Raw genomic sequence first — 15,078 nt, forward strand, 5'->3', positions numbered from 1 at the left:
AGAAGGGAAAGGCCTTGTTAGCGCCAAATGTCCAAAACAACTTTGACTGAAACTTTAGCAGTGTGGCATTATTCAGTAACCGGACTCATCGCTTCGCTGTGCCAATAATCCTAGCTACATCTCAACCAGGAAAACAATGATGCCTGCACCAGAGGAAGATCATGTTACATGGCACAGACAGATTCAAGTCCGCCAAATGGTTTTGCATGTTGTGTAGGACATGTCTCTGTAGTAAACTAAGATAGTAAGTTTGGAATATGGATTTGTTTTTGTTTTCTTTTGGCTTTTTCTATTCCTTTCCTCCTTCCTCAGTAACCATTGTTCCAAATTCATTCCTGGATCCTATCTGGTTTAATAAAACCATGTGTTTAATTAGAGTATCCACCCACAGCTGTGATACTGAACATTCCATATTGCCTCTTCAGAGAGTAAGCATTGTTTTTAGTTTGTTTTACTTCCCAGTAAGCAAGTTTTTTTTAATGCAGTCCGAAATATGGTCATTTAAATGCTTTTGAAGCCATATGGAAAAAAATTATCTCTGAACAGTACCACATCTAGATTGGTTTTCAGGCTGCAAACTGCCTTCCTTGTGTTTACATGAATAGAAGCACCATGAACCGTTCCCATTTGTCAAATTGAACTGATTATTATTGATTAGGAATTTGTTTCAGTGCACTGTCAAAATAGGAAGTCATGAAGTAGATACAGTTGCATGCAGATCTTTGGTCACCTCGTATCTTGTTGCTGACGTGTTCTTTAGAGGCGATGATCTGGTCCATGTCTGTTCTCAGTCTGGCGTCCAGCGGACCTCTCTGGGCCTCACAGCCCTCGACGAGGGCTTCATACTGACCCGTGGTCTGACACAACACCTGCCTGTACACTGCATCGGAGATCTTGGGGAGAGAGAGGCGTTGAAAAAAGCACAACTGGTTTGCACTTGTATTGGTTGGATTTGTGTCTGTGTTTGTATAGCAGGATGTCAGCAGAGCACTGTCCAGTATGACGGGAACTCACCAATATCCAACTCCTTTGCCTCTGCTGCATCTTCCCCTTCAGACGAGGGCCAATCCCTTTTCTCAGCTCAGGGTGCAGGGTCTCCATCACCAGATTAGCTAAAATCTGTACACACAACAAATCAAGTTATTATATATTATACGTACAATAAAACATATTTTGTCAATTTTTCTATGTAAATGAATGAAGGAAATCCTGTCTGTAATCTGACTTGTATTGTATTTGGTATATCACCTTTCACAGAATGCTATAGCAAATAAACGTATTGTGTATTTTATTGATTTCTAATGGTCCTTTTCACCAGTTATGATGTTATGGCAATTTTGTGCCAACGGGGATTTTGTGCTGTACCATAGGCGCAGTCGAAAAACAACCAATCTCCTCCAACCAAGGAAAAACTAAAATAAACCTTAAAAAACATAGCCTCCATTTCCTGTGTGGTCACATACAGTACATTGGTGCAACTGAGATGAAACACAGCTGGACCATGAGAGGCAGGAAAGCTGGTGTTATGGCACTGCCATCACAACAGACACACACACCTAGAGCTTAGCACCTCCACAAGCTCTTAACTAAGCTTAACTAAATATTTGATGAAACATGTTGCTGGGTAATGAATGGCTGTTACAATAATGTTTTTTTTTCTCATGGGGAAACCGAAAGGCCAAAAAGCCACAGGTAGGCCTATAATGTAGCTTGTTTGTTTAAAAGCTTGCTTTGTATTATTGTTGCATTGGTGAATGTGACGGTGACCAACCCTCCTCTAAAATCCCATAGGCTAGGCCTACTTCATTTAAGTATAATCCAATTATAAACTGAATTAATTCAACTCATCCCTAAAACACTTCTAGTGGCCTAGTAGGCCTATGCCTATATCGAAAAGATAAATGTAGCCTAATATAGGCCTATGGTGGCTGAAAACAGCACAGGTTACAGAAACAGCACACTGTAAAAAGCTCTACTAAAATATGGGCCCCTAGCCTACATGCTTTAACAAATAGACAGTTCCCCTGCCTTCACGTGACGTAGTAGCCCAGGTGTTTTTTAATTAGCTTAGTAGTAGGGCACGCACCTTTGGTTAAAGCGGTCTCTTAAAACTGTCGATGCCGCTCCCTTAGCCTACTCTGTTTGTTTTAAAATATAGCCTTCCAATGTAGCATTTCGTTTAATACTAAAGCTAGTTTTCCAACAGTCTGACAATGTTGCCTCGGGACTGTTTTGTGGAAGATATCAGTCTTGCTCCCCGTCGGTCAGTGATAGAGTTCGTCGGCCGTTGGTTGTCTCTCCTGTTGGACTCATACAACACTTCAAGCTAGCAGCTGGAGTTTTTCCTGTTATAGTCTCGAAACTGCTTCACTTCACTGAGGTAAGGTAGGCTATTAGCCACTTGTGTTAGCATACATTACATGGCTAGTCTAGCCTACTATATTATGTTAATATAAGTTGGTGTTTGTGCTTTTGTTATCAGTTAATGAAAATGTGGAGCTAATTGGCCTTTTTCACAGAAGACGTTGTTTTTGACTTGAACAGTGCGCTAAAGGCACAGGTGTTAGTAATTAGCCAAGTAACGGTTGCTCTGTCCCATTCCATTCAAGTGGCCCAGTAGCCTATGTCATGACAGTGAGCCAGCATTTACAATACCAGGAGGACCCTAAAACCAAAGCAGCAAAATGGAATTCATATAGCCCAGTAAATTAAATTTAGGCTGTCTGTGTCTTTTCTAAAAGTTAAAATGTCTTTCATGAAAAAGGCCTGTTAGCTTTTGTCAACTGGCTTTTTATATCTGCTCTGTTGCTACCATCCGCGTCTGCGTGCTGTATTTCCATTGGCATTGATTGTGGATTAGGCTACTTAGCTTGTCTCTAGAGGCTTTTCTTTTGGTGATTGTCAGGCAGACCATCATGATGTTGTCATGCACTGAATGTGAAAAATTAATAATAGGCTATGTTTGAGTAGCCTACTTCTATGAATGGGATGGGCCGACTTGGTCTCTGGCTTGTTTTTGTTTTGGGGCGTTCCCTATTGGCTCCACAATGCAAACACTGGTCTTAGGGAAATATTATAAACTGGTTTTGGAAATGTAAACATGACTTGTTGATCTTTATCACAACAAATTCACAAAATGATTAACCTGAATAACAAATGCAAATTTTGTAATGCAGGGGTTGTAATTATTTTTAGTGCAAAGCAATGGGTTTTAATAAGACAATTTCCTTTTCAAGTACATTGAACCAGCCCAGCTCTTCTGAGGTTTTCCATGCTGAATTCTGTAAAATAGATTACAAATCCAAAGGAATGTCTGAAAGGGATAGAGAGGGTTGAAAATGGAAAAAACCTCTTACTACTGTATGGCCCTCAGTATTTTCTCCTTAAAGTTTGCCTAGCACTGTTCCAGGTAAAAATCACTGCTTTAACATGTCCATGTAGTTGAGTTTTTAGCCCACTGTTATGTGCTAAGACAGACTAAGACAGAAACTTGCAGGAAACGAGGATTAATGAAGATAAAGTGACTGCCATTAACACACAGCGCGACTGTGTGGCACTAGAGACTGAAAAAGGGACTCATTCAGAGGGGGGACCCCAATGTTGTGTGTGTGTGTGTGTGTGTGTGTGTGTGTGTGTGTGTGTGTGTGTGTGTGTGTGTGTGTGTGTGTGTGTGTGTGTGTGTGTGTGTGTGTGTGTGTGTGTGTGTGTGTGTGTGTGTGTGTGTGTGTGTGTGTGTGTGTGTGTGTGTGTGTGTGTGTGTGTGTGTGTGTGTGTGTGTGTGTGTGTGTGTGTGTGTCCTTGTGAATGCTGCTAAGTTGAGGGGTGGGGTGTTGTTGCTGACAGTCTCTTTGAAGGTCTTGTATAGGTGCATTCTTGAACTGTAGTGTGAGGAAAGGGTGTGTGTTCACGAGGTAGATGGAGTGTTTTCCTGAGCTGTATTCACTGAGAAAAAAGCATTTTCCTGGAAACAAACCCTACTTCTGAAGAATCTTTTTCTACCCGTGAATGGCATCATTGTGGCCTTTCAATAGGTAGAACTATGGATTTAGACAAGAACTCAAAGGGACTACTTGGGAATTGTTCCTAAACATCGATTTCAAAGGTCACCTGCAACACATGCTATTTTAAAAGTCAATATCCTCAGTCAATCCACCTCCCAATACAAGAGGGATATAAGTTACATGTGAGGGGCTGGATCTTCAGGATGCAACCCATGAAGGTGGTTTCATCTGAGAACCTTAAGGAAGGAATTAAACTCCCCGATGAGGTAGTTTAAGGCCATGTCCCCATTTACAGATATTTCAATTTAAAATACATTTACCCCCTCCCATTGCAGAAAAAATCCTGCACACATTACAGTGTTCTAGAATATCTGTACGTACACGTAAAGTATATATTTAAAACAACTATTGAAAACTGTGACGTTAACATGCCAGACTAGAAGGTGGCAATGACGAGTCATGTCAAGCACCATAAAAGAACATTGTAAGCATGTGCAATGAGCATTTTCTTCAGCAAGGCTGGTGTATGCTCAAGAATTGCAATGCTCCAGTTTTCGGGTTGTGATGTTTGCATTTGGACAAAAGGTCGTACATGCAGACAAACTAATCAAACAACCAGCAATCTGTAAACTGTGCCAGTGACAAACAAGTTTTTTGATACCCAATTTACAAGGTATACCTCACTCGTATACAATGTGACGGCCTTGTTGGATCCTTTTTTTAAATGCATGCAAGTTTAGAGGCTCCAGACTGTGAACTGGGACACAGCTGTATTGTGATTAATATGAGATCCTGACCTGTGGGGGCTCTCCACACATCATGTCCCAGGTCCCGTAGTGTCCCTTGGCTTGTCTGGTCAGTCTCACTGCGTCAGTGAAGGCTGGTGTCTGAACGGTGCTGTCCTCTGACAGACCTGTTGGACAGAAGAATAGCAAAGTGCACACGCTTGGTCAAATAAGAGACACAAAGAGTTGTCAGAAATGATCTTGGTATCCAGAATGCGAGATGATTATTCTTCTATTTAGGGATTCCATTATTCATTTGTATTGGGGTCTCAGTCTGAATGTTTACTTCATGAGATAGAAAAAAAAAAAAAAAAACTTGTCATGCATATTCTCACACCTATCAACCGTTTCCATAACATTTGAGTCACTTCTTATAATTTTGAGCAGCAGTTATATTTAGTCGCTGGAGTGTGGGACAACACATCCCCGCTCAGCCCCTATCACATGCAGCTGTGTCATCCCTCAAAACAGGAAGATGTGGTCGCTTGTTAGAGGACAGATTTCATGTGGTTGCTATGGTAACTGCCCCTCCCAGCTGAAAGGAAAACACAAGCTCACAAAACACGTGGCCACATGCATGTGTTTTAAAGGAAGTTGGTTCTTATCATGTGGTCATGTTTTAACTGATGAAAATACATCATTAGCTGAAGAGTGCTGTGGCCTCTGTCAAGGCCACAGCACTGAGGGACACTGAGTTCTGAAAGTCATGAACCCCTCACAAGAGAGTATAAACAGGTGTTTGAATTAAAACATCCCTATAATAAGCAGTTTGTCCTTCAGATCAGTTCCTCCTTTAAATAAATTCGACTGCTGCGTTTTCTCCTGTGGCAGAAAAAGTTGGTCCCTTTGACACACAAGTACATTTAAGTAAAGGAGAGAATTGTCTTTTTTTTTCAACTCAGACCTTATTGAAATCTTTTTAACCATAATTTATGATGGTCAGCAATAAAGCAAGACTTCAACAATAGAAGCAGTACCTTTTTTAGTATGCTTCAGCTTTTCACTGAGCATAAACACAGTAAATCCTGCACTTACAATTTCCACTGAAAGTAAGGATACATACCACAATGATACTGGTTTTCTAACAAACTGAACAGCTTAAAGAAATAATTGATGTCATAAAAAAGTGTTCAAGGTGACAAGCATGTCATTATAGGAATTTAAAAGCTTAATATTCAGATTTTGCCTCTGTAACCTTGCCATTTGACACATCACACACACAGACACACCACTGCCCTCTAGACTCTTGGTCTTCTGAGACTGTTTCCTCTTGAGGTGCCAACAAATGAGAGAAAAATGCAGCAGTTTCCTGTACTGCATAATGCATGAATGGTTGGTTTACCCACTGCATGCCTGAGTGATATCTGTTGGTTGTATGTGAAGTATGTCATGAACAAGCATCAATGTGCATGTGGATCAAGTTGTTTAGTCTGTGACTAAGAGGAGGCTGACAAAGACAGGAAGTGACCAAGGAGAAAGCCAGAGCCAGACAGGAAGCCGTCTCTGCTCCCTAAATCTTTACTAACAGACCAAGGGTCGCTGTGTTAGTTGGTTTTGGCTCAAGTTTTCATGAGAATTGACTGGACACTAAGGTTAGCGACGCAGTGGGAAAATAGCTGTGCAGACCACCACCAGGTTGGCAGGTGACATGGCATCAAAAGGAGGTCAATACTTTGAAAGGTGTCTGAGGAACGCAGCACCATGCTTACTTATGGTTAACTATCTTTATACCAGACAGTTAACACAACCACAATCCACAACTGCATACAGCCAACATCTGACACATTGCCTTTTAAAGTGTTTTTGACCAAGCAGTCAACCAACAAGCATCATAGCCATTCCAGTTTGGGCAAAGGGACAGATACTGTCTGTGTTGCGCTGAGGTGTGAAGAACATGCAGCAGACGTCAGTGTTAAGTCTTTCATTCAAACAAAGCTAAAACATAGCCATATGAAAGCCCAACTAGATTTAAATGAAACTACAACTTCCATAATCACCACCGACACAAATTAGGACGGAGGTTTACACACTGAGCAATGCTTCCCAAGTGGGGTGGGAGACCTGAGGGAAAGATGCATTGGAGGTGAATTTGAGTCAAAGTGAGAAATGCAGGGAATTCTTCTAATTCTCAGCTTCTTGCTCATAGGAGAAATGTTCTCTTGGTGCCAGCCAAAGAAGTTCAAGATGGTTTACCAGGCCTACATGTGTCTGACTGAACCAACCTAGATCAAGGAACAGATCAGTGTCTCGTGTGTGTTAGTGTGTGTGTGGGAACATGTGGCAGCACTTACCACGGTCATTTTATTTGAGGCATTTCCCTCCCTGCCTTGCTCACCACACTCTGGCTGGTGGGAGTTTAGAAACAGTCGTGGATAGGTTCCCAGGCCTTCATAACTACAAGTGTGTGTGAATGTTTCTCTCGCTTCAAATATATTTGCCATTTTTAAAATGTACCATGCATTTTAATGTAAAAAAATGGTCTGATAAGACTTAAGCTTTGGTTGCCCTTCCTTTGCGTCAAAGCATGTTTTAAACACTTCATCCAGGCCCCTCACTGCTGCTCCCACTGTCATGCATGAGTAGGATTTCCCCGTATGGTGCGGCCCTATGGAACCAGCCAATCCCACAGCACAATAAACACTCTTTGGAACATACCATGATCAGCCGCAGACATCACAAGCACATAAGTGAGTTAGACCTAGCATATGGTATTAGCAGATCCCTGCCTCCAGTAGCAGCTCATTAGCGAAAAGTGGACCTTATTGTTTGTTTTTTTGTATACAGTGCTGTTAACAACCTCATAGATACATAAGCATTTAAAGATTGTTAATCGTATAGCATAAGCGTCCTGCTCTGCTACCGTAACAGTCTTTGTTGAAATGATCCTCCTTTTGCATGTCTCTTGTTTAGTCATAGATGTGATCAGAGTGGAGAGCTGGAGACTGGGTTTAAAGGCTGTGGGGGTGGAGAGCTGGCTGTGATTGATGGCCCAGCAGCAGCTTGGAGCAGTGTCTCTCTCTGACTACTAATGTGATGCAGCATCAGCCTGCTGCTGGTCAGGGAGCACAAACCCAACCCATTATTAGGGCAGAAACCAATGACAATTTGTATCAATTCACCTCTTGATTTTTTTTTTCAATTAGTGAAAAAAAAACTGCAAACAAATATTATACAAAATAAAGCCACAAATCGTCACGTTTTTTTCTCTACTGGAATTAGCAAATTTTTGCTTCAAATTACCTATGCTCTACATTGTTTATAAACATTGTTGATTTATATTCTGTTGATTTGGCTTTTTGAATAATAAACCAAATCACTTCAGGACTAGAGACAGCTGCACTGTGACACGCTGGCTGTATCTTGATTCAGGGTTTGCGGTCTACGTAGGCTGCATTTGAAGACCGATTGCGTCATAGCGGCGCGCAAAGGTTGTTCCATTTGCAAGGCTCCTTGCAAGGCTCTTCATATCATGGACCTAAATGCAGCCTTCGTTTCACGGTTTTGAAGGCTGCATCAGATGTATCCTTCGCAGCCCAACATATCCCATGATTCATTGCGTTTTTTTCAGAGATGGCATAAAATTAAAAATAACAAAACGGCAACGTGTTGCTCCATCTTCTTAACTTTTATCTTCCTTTCTTTTTTTCTTGTACTTTTTTTTCTTTTCGTCTGGTAGACAACTTCTTTTTATTTTTTCCTCCGTTGACAGGGCTGTTTCCGTTGGCAGCAATCAGGGTTGCTAGGCAGCACAGGAGCGGCGAGTCGTCACGCAAGGCAACGGCTTGTTAAGCAAACCGGAAATGCTCGTAAACAGAGCGAAACGGAGACCTGCGGAGACCGTCTCGTTTAACAACGCTCGTTGGCCTTGGAACCGGCCTTCGAATCGGCCTTCACAGGCTATAGCCTTCATAGACCGCGAGACCGCGTCCTACCAAGGAGGCGGTCTCTGTAACGGGATACAGCCTATGTCAGAGTCTTTATGAGTGGCCTGCAGCTAATGCTGGGCTTACACTAGAGGACTTTTAAAAGACTTTGAAAAGACTGAAGACTGAAACTCTCTTACATCTAAAGACTATCAACTCACACCTGAAGACAACTAGTCATTAGTTTTCAGTCACAGAGGGAGATTTTGAAGCAGACTACAACTAGATTCCTTTTGAGATTAATATTATTTCCGCAAACGCGATAGTGATTATTCAATTAAAAGAAGGTTAATTCAATATTCCGAGCGGTGGACTTCCTTAAGTTATTTGACCATCTTTATTTGCTGATCTCGTCCCCCAATAACTTTAACTCCTAACCCTGTATTTGACGGTAAAGTGTTAAGGTTGCGCGGCTGTCAGCCTGGTTCTCCCGCCGAGGCTTCAAGGAGAAAGTGTCCGAAATAAGTCCCTGCACAGGCAGACACATGTCGCGACTATTGCCGCTCCTCCTGTGTCGTGCTTGGTGCATGCGAGAGTGTGACAGTGTTTACGTAATTTCGCTTGAGCCAACCCCCTAAGACTAGCGATAATATCAAACCCGTTTGATAATGTCGGAACGTCAAGACGGGAAGAAGACTGGCTGAAATCGGGTCAGAAGACCACCCTACACCAAACGACTGAGATTACGTGCGCGCGCCACAACTCCAGCACGACTCCCGTGATTTCAGTCCGACATTGGAAGATTGTCTGCGACTGTCAAATCGCGTGAAGTCGTGTAGTGTAAGCCCAGCATTACAGAGCTTTACAACCGAGTCGATAAGAGCAGTCATGTTTGAATATTTTATCATTCTACCAAGACTGCTTTTAAAGTGTAAACAGTTAGTCATTATCCATGAAATGCTGACCAGAGGGGCTCTAGCGCCATGTTGTGCCTAATAGTTTGATGAGGGGACCTGTTAACTTAAAGAGGACCTATGATACTTTTCAACTTTTATGACCTATAAACGTTGTTATAATGATTTATAGTCATGTTTAACCATACTAGAGTATCAAATAATTACGTACATGCATTTCGACGTATTCCCTGCTGCTAACTTGTTCAAATTTCCGGGTAGTTTCTGTCACGCTCGGGTAGTTTCTGTCATGTTTCCATGTATGGTAATGCTGCTCAGGCAAGCTCCGGCTGCATGCCCCCACCTTCCTGAAAATCTCCCGCTGCTGGAAGGAAGGTAACCAATCACAACGGAGTGGGGTTTGCAGCAGGGGGGGGAGGGGCGGAGAAGCTCAAACCAGTGTGTAGAGAGAGACTGCTGTGCTCGCTAGGGTAAGAGGAAGAGTGTCCCGAAAATCTACATAGTTTTTTGTGATGTGATTCGTGTCAGGTTGCTCTATAGCAGTTTTTAACAAGAAATTAAGACCAGAAAAGTAGTATAATAGAAAACTTTAATATTAATCTCAAAAGGAATCTAGTTGTAGTCTTGCAATATGAGACCCCCTGTCTTTTAAAAATCTCACTCTGACTGTGACTGAAAACTAATGACTAGTTGTCTTCAGGTGTGAGTTGATTGTCTTTAGATGTAAGAGGGTTTCAGTCTTCAGTCTTTTAAAAGTCCTCTAGTGTAAGCCCAGCATAAGCTGATTAACAGCTGCTTTGCAAATCATCCTGTAAGGGCGATGCAAAGCAGCAGCTGACCGTTTTATCAGAGAGCTATTGAGGATAAAACACCAGGAGCTTTAGAGCATTCAAATACATCAGTGTGTCCATCTGAACATTTAGCTTGTGGTTTTTACTTATCAAAGCCATCTGAATGGTGTCAGTGTTCAGCTGAAGAGCTGCTTTGCATGAAGCTTCTATGCTGCTAGCAGTTTATTCTTCATGGGTACTGCAGCATTTGAGCAACCATGATTGGCAGTTAGATTAAGAGGTGCTAGGTTCTGTAATTCATTAGAAACCCAAATGCAGAGCCTCAGATACCTTCTACCTGGATAACATTTCTAGTAACCCTACAAAATACAAAAGGTGTGCGTGCGTGCGTGCGTGTGTGTGTGTGTGTGTGTTTGTGTGCATATGAGTCCACTAAGTAACTGCAGAGAGGGCAGGGGGCAGGCTGTAAAACCATTTACTACCCACAGGGAAAGTAGTTTACCAGCTCTGGTTTTCCTCACAGACATGTCAGAAGTGAAACTGCTGGGCGTGTAAACACATGAATGCCCAATCCACACACCGACACCAGCCATGGTGAGAGTAAAGGCCTGGACACACCGGCCCGATAATCGCCGTCGTAGAGTCGGGAGGGGGCGGGGACACGAATCTGTTTGGTGTGTGCCGTGAAATCGGTCGTCGTAGATGTCGTCGGGCTTCTTTTGAGCCCATGTTCAATCGGCGGCAGGCAGTCTTTCAGTTGGAGCAATTTGATTTGTGGAGGGCTAGCGAATCAGTGAAGCCCGGAAGTGAGGCGGGTAGCACAAACAGCTAACAACAGTTAGCCATCGTTTTAATGTGTTTGTTTGTTTCGTTCAGCGAGTACTCGCATGCATCAACCCTTGTTGACTGCTCGACACCATGCTCGACACTCTCTGCTCAAAATGGTGCTCTTTATGGTCCATAAATATAAATAAATACGTATTTCTATCTATGTTTATGGTCTAGAGAGCCGTCCCATCATTTCCGGCTTCCGTATTTTTTCGGGCCACAATACAGATTAGCGCCGCCTGCTGTAATGGAGACATTACGTCCCGCGCAAGCGCAGAGCGTACGGAAAGTCAGCAGTCGGTTTGGTGTGTTCTTTGCACTTTTTCGGCCGCGACAGGAAGACTGGAGCTCCCTGAATCGGCAGTCTCCATTTTCGGGTAGTCGGACTGGTGTGTCCTGGCCTTAAAACAGCAGCTCACTCTGCCTCTTACAACATGCTCCTGAAGCCAAGCCTCACAGCTGGAATGTATGGCAGGGACTCTGGTGTGTACTGAGCATGCCCCAACAGGTAGTGTTGGTGAAGTGAGGGGTGACCTAGTGTGGATCCAGACAGAGGCAGAGTCTGAATAACAGACAATACATGTGTATTCAAATTAGTGTTTGGCTTTTTCTCGTTCATTTACCCATTAGCTGGTTTTGACTGAAGAAGCTTTCCTAAAATGAAGAAATGAAGCCTCTGTTTGAAAGCTCCTCTTACTTCCAGGCTTGCAGTGGATGTTTTCAAACTAATACTGATGAAAGGCAGCTGCTGTGGTTAAGCAGAACACTTTGAATTCATGCAACAGTCTGTTGGCATTATAGTTGGCTCAGAGTAAGAACATTGTTGAATCCAGTTAAGCAACTTTGTCAGCCTGGCTATGGGCTTGGAGCTAGTGTTCTGTTTCATTCAACACATGGTATGAACTATAGTTTAATTGGTCATGATACAGGAGAACCATTTAGACAGAGTATAATGCAGGCTTGCTTGCATCCTGCTGCAGCTTACTTGATGATAACGAGGACTCCTTATGTATGATGATCCAGTCTAACAACCAAGTAAAACACTTTGCAGATAATTAGCCATACATTAGCATTCATAGTAGATTATCTGTTGGAACTTCAAAGCTCACACAAAGCAAACGGTATTATAATTATGTGTATACGCCCACAGTCATGTAAATCCACATACTTGTGTATGTGCATGCTTGGAAAGGGGTCAGCCGGGGTAGAGTCTTTATTGTTCAATTCTTCCATGTACAAATAATGTGGATGTTAGCGCTCGGTTGCTAAAATGTCTTATCATTATGATGTGACTTTTTTGTTTTATTACCTAAAGGTAAATGACTTCATTTGTTTGAAGAGAAGATTTTTTTTCTGTAGCATGTTGGTCGAATAATTTACAATAATGTGTAATTGAGTTTATCTTAGAATCGAAGATACTTGAAATATAATTAATAAGACCAGTACATTTCTGCCTTACCTGTACTTTTTTTTTTGTACAAATACATTTAAAAAAAAAAGTATATTGTCATGAATTCTTAATGGAACATTTAAACTACACTTGATCTAAAACCTATGTCAACACCACCTGCCTTTGCAGCCAGCAGGATTCAAACAAGCCCGGACCCGCTACTGCAGCAGCCGTTTGATTTTCGCCAGATCTCTTTAGTTTTTTATTTTAATCTCAACTTCCCAATGGTCCCTGCTCATTCTGTTTCTCTCTTGATCAAGTTTAAGTAAAGCACACCGAATGTGAGATCACACACTAACAAACAAGTACATGTGCGTAAGCACAACCACACAAATGTAACTTGACTTTACTAAGATGAAGGCAGCAACTGGACACTGCTTCAAGCTTCAAGTGTCACTCAACGTTCTCTTGCTAAACTGAGTGTAACAACATGACAACAAATGGATTACATGAGGGATGTTTGTTCATCCTCAGACATGTCTCTGTCTTCTGTGTCTAAACCATAGACTGTGGTCTAAACAGCACAATGACACGAGTCATGACAACACAAGCAGAAACCTTAGCAGATCGAAAGTAGTTTTCTACCCTGACTAAACATCTTCTTGGTTGCAAACCAAATGCAAAACGCTCAGCAGTATCATCTAAAATACTTTCAATTAAAAGCCAGAACTCAAATGATGATGCCATGCAAACAAATAAAGGCTGGTTAAAAAGACCTGCACAAAAAAGGGAAAAGAAGTGACTCATCACTACTAGATTCCTACATAGACACAATGTTATGCTGTAATACGCTTAATCTTTAGGAATGTTATGTGCAATTTTTATATTTAAAGGTTATTGAAATAGTAATAGAAAAGATTATCGTTTTGTGTAAACTTATGAAAGATTTTACTGTGTAACAAATAGAGGAAGAGTTGAGTTTGCGAAATACATTGTCTCAAATATAAGTTTGGTAACCCAGTTTTATTTGAACAAACAAAAGTCCCTTCCCAGTATGTGAGTGACGCATATTGTCCGTCTATCTGGGCTGTTGAAAGTTGTAACATCTGTAGGTGTAATCTAAAATTGACAACAACATGCCACACTGTAACCATGTTGCGTCATTCCTGCAGCATCTCACATTCACCGATCACTCAGATGGCATGTTAAGGCCTCACACCTTGACACACACGCACACGCACACACACACCCTCATCTGAGCCGCCAACAAAGGTAAACAAGCAATAGTTGTCCAGGTTGTAGCACAGAGAGGAAAAAAATATGGTAATACACAGCCTAGGCTCTGTAAATGGCTATGTATACAAATGGTAAGCTTAGGGGGCCCACCGTTGCTTGCAACATGCCTGTTAACAGAGCCTAGGCTGTGTATTAACACATTCGGTGTACACACACAGTAAGACAGGTAGCGGATTGTGATGAATTTCTCAGTGATTTTGACAACAAGCATTCTCCAGAATCCCTGACTCCACCTTAAAGAGGACCTATGATGCCTTTTGACTTTCATGACCTATAAACGTTGTTATGATGATTCATAGTCATGCTTAACCATACTAAATTATCAAATAATGACTTACATGCATTTCGACGTATTCCCTGCTGACCGTCTGGGGTGTCTGTGCAGAGCACTAAACACTATTCTAGCCAGTCGAGAAGTCACGTCTTCAAAGCGGTCTACCCTTTCATAATTCGTGACGTCGCATAAAAATTCGTGACGTGACCACGCGGATGTTTCCATGTATGGTAATGCTGTCACTTCCCTGTTTGCGTCTGCCTCGCGCCATTATAGGTCCATGCTCGCGCTTCCCGCCACTGAAAGTGTTCCGGAAGGAAGGTAACCAATCACAACGGAGTGGGGTTTGCAAGAGGGGGGGGGAGGGTAGCGGAGATGGCCGATGCACAGGCGGAGGGAGCGGAGATTGCCGAAGCACACACACTCAAGTGTTGACAGGATGTGCTGGATCGCCAAAATAAGAGAAAGAGCTTCCCGAAAATCTACATAGTTTTTTGTGATGTGATTCGTGTCAGGTTGCTCTATAGCAGTGTAAAACAAGAAATTAAGACCAGAAAAGTAGTATAATAGGTCCTCTTTAAGTAGAAGATTGTGTGCTTGTGTTACCATTGTCACTGTGTCTGACACAGTCCTGCAGCACAGCGTGCCACTTGTTCTGCTCCTTCTCCGTCATCACACAGAAGTAGTAGTGGCGGGCGTACGGGTGCCACAGGATGAGGGGGAACTGGGTGGCACACCTGATGAATGGATTACTGCCCACTTTAGCCTTGATACCTAGAAGTCACATGACAGAACAAGAATGAGAAATGCATTTTGCCCATTTGCAGTCTTTACTCTATCATTGCCAAAAATAAGTTCATTTGATCAATTAATTTGGGAGGAAGTGAGACATCAAATGAAGTAAAACAAAGAGAATAGAAAAGTGAGAATCGCACA

The 15,078-nt window shown here is 42.2% G+C and overlaps 1 protein-coding gene across 1 annotated transcript in view; it reads right to left on the bottom strand.

The window, feature by feature from the left end:
- Positions 1–15,078, bottom strand: part of niban2a (niban apoptosis regulator 2a) — a 36,100-nt gene that overhangs the window by 7,202 nt on the left and 13,820 nt on the right. The window contains exons 5-8 of the mRNA XM_080047186.1: positions 14,749–14,916; positions 4,799–4,914; positions 1,015–1,119; positions 731–893 (exon numbers count right to left, since the gene is read on the bottom strand). Of these exons, the coding sequence (XP_079903312.1) occupies positions 731–893; positions 1,015–1,119; positions 4,799–4,914; positions 14,749–14,916 (552 nt within the window). The remainder of the gene's footprint in view (positions 1–730; positions 894–1,014; positions 1,120–4,798; positions 4,915–14,748; positions 14,917–15,078) is intronic.

Source organism: Ammodytes marinus (genome assembly GCF_949987685.1).
Source record: "Ammodytes marinus genome assembly, chromosome: 18".
NCBI classification, from domain to species: Eukaryota; Metazoa; Chordata; class Actinopteri; order Uranoscopiformes; family Ammodytidae; genus Ammodytes; species Ammodytes marinus.